This window comes from Parus major, chromosome 1 (genome assembly GCF_001522545.3).
Source record: "Parus major isolate Abel chromosome 1, Parus_major1.1, whole genome shotgun sequence".
In the NCBI taxonomy this organism is placed as follows: domain Eukaryota; kingdom Metazoa; phylum Chordata; class Aves; order Passeriformes; family Paridae; genus Parus; species Parus major.
This window is the reverse complement of record NC_031768.1, coordinates 99900518-99915382: the sequence shown is the minus strand read 5'-3', so window position 1 is coordinate 99915382 and position 14865 is coordinate 99900518. Positions and strand designations below refer to the sequence as shown.

Below are 14865 nucleotides of genomic sequence, written 5' to 3'. Positions count from 1 at the left end.
AGAATGCAGGGAGTCCTCCCCTGAGGAGGAAGGAGAAGCAGAGAGAGTGTTTGGAGTCATGTTTAGCCTGAGAAGAAAGAAGGTGTGGGGGAAAGGTGCACTTTAAGACTTATATTTCTCACTGTCTTACTCTGTTATGTTGATAATTACATTTTCCTCAAATCAAATCTGTTTTGCCCACGATGGCAATTGGAAAGTGATTTCTCCCTGTCAATCAATCCATGAGCTTTTTATTATATTTTCCATCCTCTGTCCACTTGCAGAGGAGGTGATTGAGCAGCTTTGGTGACACCAGGTACACAGCCCAGGTCAGCTTCTTGAGAAGGGTGAGAGGGAAGCTGGGCGGGTGCATGGGAAGCTCACCAAAGTAAACCCACCAAAACTAGTCAATATTAATGCATTGTTCTGAGGAGAATGATTTTCTGCAATTCACTGAATGTGTGTCTTGAAGAACCTGAAACCCTGTTATTCAGATATTGCTCTTGTTCTATTTTACACCCTTCAATATTGGAGGACAAAAATATTTAGCAGCTTTCAGTTTTAACTATCAAATGACTTCTGTACCAGTAGCAAGAATTCTACCATAAAATGAAGAGAGAAATGAAAAAAAAAATAAAAAGAAAATCATGCTTCACCTGATAGAAGTTTACAGGACATTAACATCATCAACACATCTGCTCTAATTATGTCTGGTTTGTTGAAGTCATGCTTGAATATTAATGCCATTTGACACAATACCACACACAGCATATATCTTTTAGTGTTCTCCTCCTACATAATTACCTACCTCCAAATGTTTTGAAAAAGTGAGATCCAGCCTGTCTTTTTTTTGTTTTGTTTTGTTTTTTTGTTTTTTTGTTTTTTACAATGCACATGCAATGTGTGAGATGAACAATAGGGCTGGAAGTGATATCTATTTCTGTAAAAAACTGAAAAAGTGAGGGTTCACGTAGTATCAGGAAACAAAAACTAAGTGTTGGCTGGATGTTTTCAACTTTCATTGAAGAGAAATGGATACACCAGTAGATATTCCCATGAGTATACTAAAAATTCACTGTGCCATGGATATCTTGATAAAAACTGTGCCCTTTAGTAAACATATTTGAGTTGGTTAATCTGGAAGTAACTGGGTATTACACTATTCCAGCTCATCACTGAATTGTCTGGACTCAATCCCCTCATCTTCAAATACCTGATTTAGACCAGTCAGTCACAAGACCTTCCTCTTCAGTCATATCACATATTAAAGTGGTGCAGCTGACAAGAGCTTCTGTCTTTTCAGTGCCACTCAATCCAATCTAGAAGAATTTTTGCCTCATGTTTTGTAAATTTTGCTGTGTATGTACCAGGCTTTGAGCCAGAATGTCCAACAAAATACTGTACATTCAGATAATAAGACATGACTAAAGAGCTGAATAAAATATCAAAACTTTTGGAAAATGTTGAAGACCAAGACTTTTATTAGACCTGTTTCTCATACAACTGGCCATTCTTTACAAGAGGGACTGTAAACGCAGCATGTTAACTATCTTAAAGCAAACAATCACATTTGCATGTTGGTTTATACTAATGTATTTTAATGGTCTACATGTGCTCTGCAGGGCAAAGGCACCACATCTCCAGTACTGGAATTAGAACTGCACAAGCTACTGATTTGAAGTAGAAAAGAAATATCAGAGACTATGCTGTGCTGAGGAAGCAGCAGGATTGGATTGTAACAGCCTGCCCAATATGATCTAGAGGGCAAGTCCAGCTCATTAGAAGTCTGTTTTAAATCATCTTTCAGAAAAAGAGAGAATTTGATCATCCACTGTAGATTTTGAAACTGGAATTTTAATATAATTTTCATTTCACAAGAAATGAAAAAAATTCTTAACTGTAATAGAGTGGGCAAGTTGTTTTTCACTTTTATTATAAGCCCATATAAACAAAACCCACAAAGTTTACAGTGTCCTATTTTTGTGTGATTTAAAACTGCTTCCTCCTAAGCATGACTGGAATTGTATTTGGATACTGTTCTAGATCAGAACATAAGGGAACAACTTAAAACTCGTTTCTATCATCGTACCTTTTAGCACTGAGAAATAAAATAGTTTATTAAAAGAAGTTCAGGCACTAAAATTTTAAAAACTCTATTTTCAAACTGCATGATTTTGAAGGAGAAAGGAAATGTTGCTCCATCTGCTTTGCTAATCCTACAGAGATTGATTTATTACTAAAATGGCAATAAAAAAATTGGAGAGAGATCTTTGAGGCAATTCTATATTTTCAAGCTCTATCATCCTCTAATGACTTTTTCCTAGATTGGCAATTCTTTTTTTATTTTCAGCATTCTTTTTTTTGAAAATTTTCTATATCTCACTTGCATTCACTGTTTAATTATAGATACATATACATATATATATAAATTTCAATTTTTTTTTAAGTGTAGAAGTTTGTTTTTTCCTTTTAGTCTCCATGCCTTTCTTCATGACAGAAGAAATAGGATATACTAAAAAAGAAAGAAGTTTAATCAAAACTTTCTTTCCCAATGGAGAGTAACCTGAGTTCAGAAATATTAACCAAGCTTTTTTTTTCCCCCTTGACAGCTGTTCCAGATTTTCTTATTTGACTTCATAAACCCCCAGCCCCAGCAAACTTTTCATTTTCATTTTAAAATAAAAATAACAAATAATTTTGAAAGAATAAGAATTCTAAATGTATACTGCTACCTAGAGTTTCATTACATGCAGAGAGAAAAACTGATGGGAAGTTAGAAAAGCTGGTTAATTAACAAAGTTAATTAATTATCCATTTCCAGATAATGTGAAAAAGTCCTGTTTTGGCAAAGAGGACTATTGAAGCAGGGCTGGAAAAAATAATTCAAAGGTTTTGTGGGATAAGTAAAAAAAAATGTATTTGTTTAATTAATTGCCTCTCTAGAGACTTAGAACTTGCATGTGGGGAAGGCAAGGTTTATCTGAATCCAGGCTTTATCAGTCCAGTCTCAGCAGATTACTTATATTCCAGTTATTTGTAATTCAGAGGGTAACTTGCCCTTACTCAAGCAAACTCTCACAATAATGCAAGATGCCTCTCCACCTGGAATTCTCTGAGCAACTGGGAAAATATCCCAAAGACAACACTGTGCAGGGTCACTATCACAGCTTGGTGTGCAGTGAAGTTCATCTCTGTGTGTTTTAAATGTGTTCAACTCCTACAGACAAGGGACACCAGGAAGAGATCCTTAGAGGGAGCTCCCAGCAATCTTTTAGGCATTTGGACATTCAAGTTTCACCTAGGCAAAATTCCCAATTAGAAAAAGACACATGGAGAAAACCACTGTATATGGATTCTCTACAGATCACCTTTATAAAACCTGGTATAATTACATCTAAGCTGATAGGCTAATCAAAATCCCCCACTAAAATGTAATTAGTCCTTTTTAAAAATAGTTTTTTAATATTACTGGAATGTATAACTCAAAGAGTTACCAAAATACTAACTGTCAGCAATAGTTGTGACTTCCTCATTCCGATACAACCAGCTGACAACGGGAGCAGGTGAACTTGTAACACGGCAAACAACTTCTGCATCTTCTCCCTGCCTGAACTCTTGTGGAGATACTATGTCCCGAAAAGTGAGCTTTTCTGAAAAGGAAAAAATAAAAAAGGAAACAGAATATGGTAAGAGTCATACAATTAACTTAGCATTAAAATGATTTGCAACAATAAATAAGAAAAATGCCACTATTAAATCTTCTCACTGTGATAATACAGAATTATTTCCATAATATAATTTTCCCATGTAAGACTTAAATGGTCCTGGACTTATACTCTGCCTGTAAAAATTACTTTACAATCCTTTTGTATTATGCAAAATTTTGTTTATTTATATACATTCTTCAGGTTTTATAAATATATTTTCATTGTTTTCAATGTTCCAAAACACAGTTTTTAAACTCTAGGTCTTAGAAGTTTATATATTCATATTGAAGGTTTATTTACTTTCTTGTGAAATTTATTCCTCATTTTTCTGTTATTGAATAAAGACTTCATTTTTTTTTTATCAAAACTTCCATAAAAACCATTAAAATTTTGAAAATTCTCACTAAAAAAGTAGAATTTTTGACCCACTGAGAAAAAATAGCAGCTGAGGAAAATACATTAAAAAGCCAGTGAGAAACTATTAGGTGTGTTATGATTATTAGGTCATAAAAAATTGTAGCATTATTTTTAGGAACTAAGAAGATTTTTTTAGGTCTACTGAGGCTTTTAATTTTTCTAAGCTCAAACAACCAAACAATATTTGATTTTCCACATGTTTTGAATAAATTCAGTATTTTTAAAAGTCCAAGATGGTATTAATCTGTGATCTAATAGATCTAATAGATCATAAGATCTAATGCAGTTGACTAACAAAAAAAAAAATCTGGAAGAATTTCTTGCACACAAAATAAATAAACCAGCCTATGTTCTCTCAGATCAAAGATGGCCAATTACATTTCAGGGTAAACTTTGGGAAGCTTAACCCAGAGATGCAGCTTCACCTCTGTGTTTTTGTACTGATATGAGTGTAGGCTCAAATAATCCACACATTTCCCACAGCAGAGGAAGCAGTTTAGTTGTTACATTTCTCATACATTTTTGCATGAAGTCAGAAAAAAAACCTCTCACAGACATCTGAGAATCATTAGAACCAGGCCTTAAGAATATCAACAAGTTATCCTGCTTCTTTCTTACATCACAAATATGAATAAGGGAATTTTCCATTTCTATTCCCACAAACCTTGACATTTCTTATGTAGGTTTTTGGGTTTGTCTCACCTCAGAATTATTAAAATTAACACATGCAAGTGCTTCAAAAGACTTTTACCTTTCACAGCACTCTGCTAATGGAGTAACTGGCAGTTTTATGGATACAAATGAATTCCTGAAAAATTGTAATCCTTTGATTTGTGAAGTTTCAAGCTGTCATGTAATCGCTTCTAACTGCTACCATCCTTTTATTAGTTGTTTTATCAGAAGATTTTTTAAAAATTGTGTGTCTTTTGTTATCTGAATTACCTGTACCTCTCAGAAATTATTTCCATTCTGCTCTGTATTTTCTGTGTCATTGTAATTCTTTCACATTTAAAAAACCTGTTCCCCAATGAAATTAGATCTTAACTCAGCTGAAGGGCTGCTGGCATATGTTCCATCCTTTCACCAACAAAGACCTTGCCTTACATATTCACTGTGCTTGTTTAATATACAGCTTTTAGGCATTTTTGATTGATCTAAAGAATGAAATGCAATCTTATTTATTCAATACTGAGAAAAAACTCCTCAAATCTCTCAGAGAATCTCATACTACAATAGAATTATTTATTTTTCAAATATACTCCTCAAGTAGTTGTTTGCAGTTGAAATCCATTTTGGTTACTTATCACACTAAGCTTCAATGCTTTAAGTTAAAACTCTTTCATAAGGCCAAGAATAACAAAAGACAGAGATTAAAATAACAATTCAGTAAAAACTCTGCTTTTTAAATGTCATACATTGCACTTCCTGCCCTTTTGTTTATGCACTTATTTGTAAACTGTACATACATTTGTAGTATTAATTATATTGATCTATTGATCTATTCTTTTTCCCTCCTCTTTTTTTTTTCTCATTTCTTTGAGGGGCATACAGTGCATTCTTTTAAGATGGCATTCTAAAATACAGGAGAAAAGCAATCCACAAGACTTATAAGTGCCTCTACATTTAACTTGAATCTTTGTCATAATGTCTACTTACTAAACTGTAGGTGATGCAATTTGGAAGTTCGGAGTTTGGGATGATATTTTGAGACACTTTACTTTCTCTATGCTAGTGGGTTTTAAAACATAGCCAATTATTAATAATTATCAATTATTTGTTTATTGATAGTACTGTACTTACGATAAATCTCCAAAACTACAGTAGCTTCTTGAGTTTGTCCTTTAGCGTCTGTTGCTTGGCACCGGTATATTCCAGCGTCTTCTATGTTTGCATTATAAATGGTGAGACGTGACCGGACACCTTCCTTCTGAACAACCACCCTCTGACTGGAAATGATCTTCTCTCCTTGTGGGTTGTACCAATCTATGTTCTCAGGCTCACCAATGGCTACAAACAAAACCAAAACAGATCCAGATTTAGACATTTAGAAGGACATGATGCAAATGCATATGCCTACCCAATGCACAGACTATGCAGTGGCAGGAATTTAAGCAAAATTCAGGAACAATTTTTTTCTTGGAAAGGGTTGTCAAGCACTGGCTACCAAGGATATCACCCTGGATGGTGTTCAGGGGATGACTGGATGTGATACTAAGTGCCATGCTCTATTTGACAAGGTGGTGATCAGTCAAAATGTGGACTTGACAGTCTTGGAGGTCTTTTTCCACCTGTGATTCTGTGATTCTATAATGTTAGCTAATTGCTAAATTATATAATCATTGAGACAGGGTGAATAGCACCTCAAGGATCTCAAGAGGGGAAAAAAACACAGAAAAGTATAAAGTCTTATAGGAAGGAAACAGGCTGTCCAGCAGTGGCTGGATCAACAGGTCAAGTTATCAAGCAACTGCAGTGTCAGTGTAGTCAGGCCAGGTGTCACTGTCAGTGGAAGAACTCAGCTCAGCAACATCAAGGATCCATATCAATCAGCTGCAAATGCAAATTCCTCTCCTCGTGACTGATTACTGCCTCAACAGAAAAAAATCTCCTTGGCTGTCTCATTAGGTTGGAAAGGATTTAACTCCTTAGTTTAAATAAGTGACATTTTAACTACAAAAGCATCCTAACAGATATAAACTACCTGTACCGATATAGAGAATTTAAACTGATTCAGTGAAATGAAAAGATCCTAGAGCAGAAATGTGAAGCCAGTGAAGTTCTAGTGTTTGCCACAAAGATATAGTGTTTGTTACAAGTCAATGTGAATATACAACAATGTGTTAATTTAATATTGTGAAACAACTATTCAGTTACAAATACATAAAAAGTTCAAAATTTAACAAAATTTATATACCTAGGAATAAAATTAATACATACCTGTGCATGTGAAGAACTTGGATTCACCCACACTGAGTTCAACTTTGCTAAGTGAAATTGTTACTTGAAGTAAAGCTGAAAAATATAAAGCAGATTGTAAATTCTTTGGGAATTTATCAGTTTAAATCTTGTCAGTTTTTATATTGTCTTCATTCTATATATAGAACCTGTTCTATAAGTATGAAATTTCAACTAAACATTATTATGTTTTGAATTAAAGTACATCTAGAGATGGAGAAAACAATCTAAATAAGGATGTTACATGACGACAACAGCCTTATGTCCCAAACCTGAGGACAAAAGTAAAGAAGGGGGGGAAAAAAAAAGGAAAATGTGATAGATATACACAGAAACACAAAACTAAAAATTCAATGAGAAAAAGGTGGTTTGTAACACATAGACTGACCAAGGGTAAATCATGCCTGAACAACTCCACCATCTTCTAGGATAAAATTATTAGTTTTGTGCACAAGAGAAGAACAGTAGGTGGCAATTACCTTGACTTTATCAAGGCTTTTGGCATTCCCCCCCTAAATATTCTCATATTCAAGTGTATTGGATATAAAAAACAAGGTTTTGTTAGTGGGGCTGGCTGCAGGGGAGGGAGTTCAGAGGTTGTGCTGACAGATAAAGGCAGTTCTAGCTGGGTCATGATGGACCCACAGAAGGACACAACTGCGAGGGCTGAAGGAGTTTGTAGCACCTCTTAGAACACCAAAGAACAAGAAGTCCAAAGTGATAAGAGGTGCTCCATGGCACAACTGGTAACAGTTCAGAACTCTGGAAAATGCATGAACCCATGAGAGAGAAAACACATCTTGAAAGGACTGTGGATAACCCACAATGGAGCAGAGGAAATGGGTTAGGCAGAAAGAGCAGTGGAAGAGTAAAAAAGAAGGAATGGCAGAAGGAAGCCACTACATCCTCACATCAGCCTCCTGCATTTTCCATCACCTCACTGAATGGACTGTTACCTGCATTGGAGGTGATAATAAGGGGAGTGAAGACCAGGAATGGGAAGGAGTGGTATCTGGAGTCTGGGAAAGAGATGGAAGGGTGTTTTTTCTAAGTCTCTAAGTCTCTAGCATTTTTTTATGTGACAAATTTTACCCATGAATGTAAGTTCAAAACTTGCTAAAACCCACAATTATTCAGTTCTGTTGATAGTAAAAATAAAAGCTGAGCAGAGAAAAACTATGAGCAAAATACTATCCATAGATATTAACATGAGAACTATTACAATTATGAGAAAAGTGCAATGAAATAGATTTGCTATTGACTTTCAAGTAATTAGCCTAAATAAACAATTAGACAAGTTGTGAATTTTTTGTTCCAATAGTCGTATCAAAAGCTACACCAAAAAGAGCAAGGAAATCTGAAGATTGCTTCAGTATCAGTCTGCCTACCTAAATTAAACAGAACTTGGTATTTTCCACAAAATTCCCAACAGAGAAATAAACAAACAAACAAAATTAGACATCAAATATCCATACAACACATATTTTTCATGAGATTTCCTGAATTGTGAATGTTTTTCCTAAGACGATCATCACACCTGAATTTTTTAGTAAGTATTAATTGATATCTTACATCCTGCCCCCATAAGAGAACAGTTAGGAATAAAAAACACAAAAAGCCACAAAGAACATATCCTGCCTCAGGCCAAGGTAAATATCTGTGTGCACTCTGCTAAAATCAAAAATTCTCAGTTCATAAAGACAACCAGGAAGACAGCAGGACTGCCTGGAGTCCAGGAAGAAACTGAAGGGGGCTGTAAAAATGTTGAATCTAGTACTAGGGAGGAGTTGCATTTCCAGTGCAACAGTGAGGAGCATGGCAAAGACTCCTTTAGGACACACAGAGCCCTGACAGAGGAAGAGTCTGCTTGTTCTCATCTCTGTTCTTTACACACATGGTACCAGAAACAAAAGGCAAACTTACATTTAAGAAAGGAAATGAATTTAACACAAAGTTTTACTTTATGCTGTAATAAGAATCAAGTAGTAATAAATCATCCAGGAGGCTACTCCAAGCCTCATTTCTTTATTTACCTGTCAGGTAAAGTTTACTACAGCCTCAAGACCTATGGCTGCTGGTGAAAAACAAGGTACTAATAAATACAGCCATGGGGGAACTTGAAGAGCTTGGATATTTATTTCACATCACAGACTCACTTTTTAGGTCCTATGATACAATTTTTCTAATACCATATTCTTTTAAAGAGCAGTCTTGTACATTTGCTTCAGAAACATATCTGTTAGCATTTCAGCAGTGTTGGTGCGAGGATAATTGCATTGCTTAATTCCAATAATTGATGTAGACTATATAAATGAAATAAATTAGGTAATATATGTCAGGTGAAATATAAGAGGTGGCATGATGACAGGTGAAAAAGTAAAAGAATAGTTTTGCCTCATAAATTAAATAGATTTTTGAGATTGTAACACAGTTTTGGCAATGGGCTTAAATCCAAATAAATTTCTTAGCATGAATGTCACTATATAAACTCTGTGGAGACATGCTACCTACATTCTGAAACCAAAAGGAAATATTTCCTTCTACACTTTAATATTTACAAAATAGAAAAATAGAAGACCATCTGTCCCATTTTCCCATCCTCATAATTTTCCTAGCTCTGCTTGATGTAAATAAAAATATATTGCTTCATGCAACCTAGTAGGAAAAATATTACCTAAGTTATTCAGCTAGAAATTTCTGCATTTTAGTAATCAGACAAATATTCAAGTATGAAGCTAGGAGAATACTCACTTGTTAATTACTGAAAGCAAAATATTGCAAAGAGTAATTTCTTTAGCTACTGGTTTAAAACCACGACAACAACACATTCAGAAAATTTCACCATACTTCCAAATCTGTCTCAGGAACTACAGAGAGCATAAGCTCTGGTGAAGGTGGCAGAAATGTATTCACAACTCAAATTATTACTGTACACTAAGTAGTGGATTGCTGAAAAATGGAGCTCTTTGAATCAGGCTGTTGTGAATCTCTTTGAATATACAGGTCAATATCAGATCAGTGGAGATACTGCAAAAATTAAGTGGAGGTGCTACCTTTGTTAAACTAAGCCCAGAAATAAATAGTACCTTCTTGAGATATCTGAAAAAAGTACTTTCTCTTCCTATGTTTCCAGGAATATCACATAACTACTTATTCAGGAAAAAAAAAAAAAGGGAAAAGACAAGATGTAAGAGATCTATTTGAGGAGAAGTCTGGGAAATGTAATGCCACTGTAGTACAGCTGTTCTGGGAAAGACTGAATTCATTTGGGGCTTCCTTCAGTCTTTGGTACATGTCCAATTTCATAGCAAAATAAAGAGCACTACTAGAACTAGGTGATACAGCTGATCCCTTCACTTTTGATCAGAGTCATTATAAAGGAATATATTATCAATTATAATACACTAAGAGGATTCTGCTGAATTATTCCTTAATGGGTTTAAAAATCACAAAGAAAGATAAGTAAGAACACTAATGAGAGGTCCATTTGTACTGTTAAATATGCATTTATAAGGACTAATATTTAGTAGGCTACTTGATTTCAGTCCCATTAGGAGCAGTAGCTGTCAGGTTTCAGAACTAACATCACAAATCTGCCATAGGTGTCTGCACATATGATCAACTGATGTAAGAGAAGTGAGGTGCCATCAGTGAGAGGTGCAAAAATTGGAACAGTAAGTCACTCACACATGTAATTCTACTGTCCCTTAGCAATATGAAAATACATTCAAAGTGTATACTATAAATTTATATTTAAATATATATATAAAAGATATACAAGGTACTATAAAGATAAAGGGTATGATATTTTAATAAAATCTGAAAAAAAAAAATTTAGTAAAGCTCTGCTTCAACTAATAAATTCACCCAACATCTTCTTGGTAATTCAATTTCCTAAAAATAAAAATCCCACCCAAGCACTGATAAAACTTGAAATAACTTCCTTTTGTCTGTGTTGGAAAGACACCAATAGCAAAACATCATATTCAGTCCTAGTTTCCACTTAGTTGAACAATTTTATGCTACCTCAATACACCTGAATAACTTCCTGAATTTGCTTTTGAACCATTAGACATTGCTCAGATGTGGAGGGGTCTTTCTAAATCTGTTGGACTGCAAATTGAAGGGAAGAGGTTAATGGGAAGGCAGTAAAAAGGAAAGGATGCAGCTCTGAAGACAAAGCAAGTCATAACCTGGGATCAACATGGAGCTAAGGGAAGGGGTGACAGCTACAGATGGTCCTTTGGATATCTTTGGCACTGGCTTCTATGAAAAACAAGTAGATTGCAAGATTTAGTTGAGAGTACTGTTTTCTTTGGGAATGTCCTAACTCGTTTAGTGTTAAGTTCTCTGACAAAAACTACACCAACCATTGGCTATTGGTGCTCTTTGACTTCATTTAGTAAGCAAGCTTACTTGGGTAATGTAGTTTTGTTTCCAGTAAATGATGTAACTTCTATATAATATACATTGAGAAAACTAGGCTTCATTATCCTTGAGAAATTAATATGATTTTAATAGGTATCAAATTTAATCCCAAAGCAACCACTCACCCAGTTAATCTTTCTACTCTTTATAATGCAGAATTGTAAGAATATTATGTTTAAGTGTGCTGATGCCCAGATAAAACTGAATGGGCTTTGAATGAAAAATACACAACCCTTGAAGAAATTGATTCTCCATTAAAATTCTAATAATTTATAATTTAAATATATTTTGAAACACCATTGAAAAAAACACTTGGTGGGGGTTTTTTTTAATACTATATTTTAGAACCATTTGGACCTCTAAGCTGAAATGGGGAAACATAAATTAGTAAATATACAATGAAGTTGCTAAGGATCAGGCAGTTCAAGGGAATTTTATTTTAGGGAAAACATTTGAGTTCTTTTTAATAATCTGAATAGGTTAACCTTTCTCAACTACTAATTCAGCAAAGTAAGAAATACAAATCCAAAAAATCATTAAACAAGACATAAAGTTACATTTCCATTAGCAAAAGTCTGATCTAAGCCATTTCTGTGACGAATCAAATAATTGGGAACAATACACCTCTGCCCTGAAGAACTCCATTAAGAATCAATATATAATAAAGCTGAATTAAAGTCTATTAAAAGTTGTTTGCACTTGAGACATGGAATAACCCAATGGGAACCATGTTTGGAGATATCTTAAGTCATCTAAGATACTATTGTTTCTTTCACATAAACAAAGAATACTCCAGCACTTTAGATCTTTGAAGAGGGAACAGCATGTGGTCAAATATTACACAAGAGATGACCATTATAGATAATGACATAGTTATTTAAATTATCATTATTAAACAGCAAACTCACAATGAAATTTTAGGAAAAAAATAGTATTTTACCACATACTAAGACATCTCTCTTACATCCAAGTGAACTATCTATGGGGAAAAAATCCTATCATCCTGTCCTTAAAAAGAGATGATGTTCTTGTTGAGCTTGTAAAGTCTGTGAGACACTGTAGTCTTTAAAACCATCTAATGCATTTGTAATCCGTTGGGAACAAGAGAATGCTAAAGAATAATTTTTTCTATGTGTGAGAGAACCTACAGTAAAATCAATCCAAACAGACTATTCAAATGTAATTAATTTACTGTTTTCTCATTTAAGTGTACTTTTTGGGGGTTTTTATCCATTTTTAACAGTTTCATTTCCTATTTATCCTTTCCTAATATCCTATATTCTGTAAACAATGTAGCCCTAGTTGTTTTCTTATGAATAAAGGTATATTAACTGGCCCAATGATATCCTTCTTCCATTCAATGGCCTTGAATGCTTGTCCACAAGTTTTGTAAAAGCATCTGAAAGACAAACTGCATCTGCAAAGACAATAAACAAAAATTAAAACCCTAAAGAGTTTGGTTATTTTCAATTTTCTAGTGGGCCGACTACTAATAAATCATAAAGCCTCACTTCTCCATGGTATGACAGTAGTGAGAGATGTTGCATTTATAATTGCTTGGCAGAACGTTTCACAATTAATTAAGTAGTTCAGTATAAATGAACTTTCATTTCATCACATTAACTTTAATTTGGATTTGTCAGCAGAGAATACAGTTCTGATTTAAAGTTCTAAGGTTTTATTTGAATTATTATGAATTCCTTCTTCAATTTCTGTCTTATAGACTACAGAGTGTTTTATTTTTAGTTAGACAAAATAGTTTTTGTGTCATCATTATTTCATTTCCTACATCTGTTGAAGTGTCATTTTCCCTGATGAGAGGAGCTGGAAGTCACACAAAGTTCAAACTGCCTTCTGGGCCAGAACAGATGTTAAAAGGGTGAAATGCACAATGAAAGCACCAACGCAATCCAGTTTTGTGCAACAAATATTGAACAATAATCAGAAAATCCTCTGTTACACATTCTTTCCTATGACACTTGCAGCAGAAACAGAAAAATAGATAAGTCATTAATATCTGAGCAGAGACAGTAAACAAATATAAACCAGTCTGCTTGCTATGATTATGTTCACAAGCCTAATCTCAAACAGAAGCTACTCACTACTATTCCCCCAAAAGTCATGCAAACTACAGTTTAGAAATAATCACATAAATATTTTAAGTGCTATTGAGATTTTCAGGTAGGTTTGTAATGGGAGATCAGTTCTTCAAAACTAAAGAGATGGGATAATGGGTAACTCTTTATAAATAGATTAATAAACCATAATATATTTAGATATTTTAAAAAAATCCTAAAGAATATTTTGAATATTTAATATTCCTAGTCATGGTTTGAAAGCTCATAAAAATCAAAATGAATATATAAACAAATGAAAATAAAAATCAATAAGATTTATTCACTTAGAATCTGTGTGAGAGGCATGATGAACATTGGAAGAGTTTAGCTATAAAGTTTCAGGCGTGACATGATGCATATCTTTAATTCTACTTAGGTTATTCTAACTAAATTCAGTAGAGCTTCTTATGCATGGGACGAACAGTGAAGTTTAAAATTAATTTATTAACAGAATATTTAGATATTTTAACTATATAGGAGCCTTTATCATGTATTGGTTTCATACACATATAGATACATATGTGGAGAAAAAATAGTATAGAATAGGATGATCAAAGTACTGTAGAATACTACTTATCAAAGATGAACATTGCCTTAAAATCTGCTTAATCTATTTTTTTCTTGATGCAGTTTTTTGGGGTTTTTTTGTCAGCAGTGAAAAGAAAGAAAAATTGTTTGATGGGCCTATGAATATCAAGGAACATTCTTCTCACACTGAAAATTACTAAATTAGGGGATTTCTAATTTCACAGAATCTCCTACACACAAGGAAAATCTTCTCAAACAATACCACAATAAAGATACATCTGAAAAATAAAGACCCTAATCTTCAAATTTTTTTACTAATAGCAACCTAGAGGTGTAGAATAAGTGGGAGGCTGGGTATGTGCATTGTGGGTAAGGTTTATTTTTTTTTTAATATTAATTTTTTTTTCCCAAGCAAAAGGTGATAGGACAAAAGGCAATGGCCTCAAGTTGCACCATGGGAGGTTTTGATTAGATATGAAGAAAAATTTCTTCACAGAAAGGGTTGTTGAACATAGGAAAACACTGCCCAGGGAAATGGTGGAGTCACCATCCCTGAAGGTATTTAAGAGATGTGGAGATACAGAGATTAGGGACATGGTTTAGTGCTGGGCTTGGCAGTGTTGAGTTAAAATGGCAGGACTGGATGATTTTACAGGTCTTTTCCAACCTAAATGCTTCTATGGTGTTTTGGTTAGAGTGGGGTTTTTTAAAATTGTTTTTCTTTTTTTTCTTTT

General features: G+C 34.0%; 1 protein-coding gene across 1 annotated transcript in view; it reads right to left on the bottom strand.

Annotated features, from left to right (window-relative positions):
- NCAM2 (neural cell adhesion molecule 2) overlaps positions 1-14865 on the bottom strand; it is a 263086-nt gene that overhangs the window by 110383 nt on the left and 137838 nt on the right. The window contains exons 2-4 of the mRNA XM_033518142.1: positions 7041-7115; positions 5904-6110; positions 3486-3629 (exon numbers count right to left, since the gene is read on the bottom strand). Of these exons, the coding sequence (XP_033374033.1) occupies positions 3486-3629; positions 5904-6110; positions 7041-7115 (426 nt within the window). The remainder of the gene's footprint in view (positions 1-3485; positions 3630-5903; positions 6111-7040; positions 7116-14865) is intronic.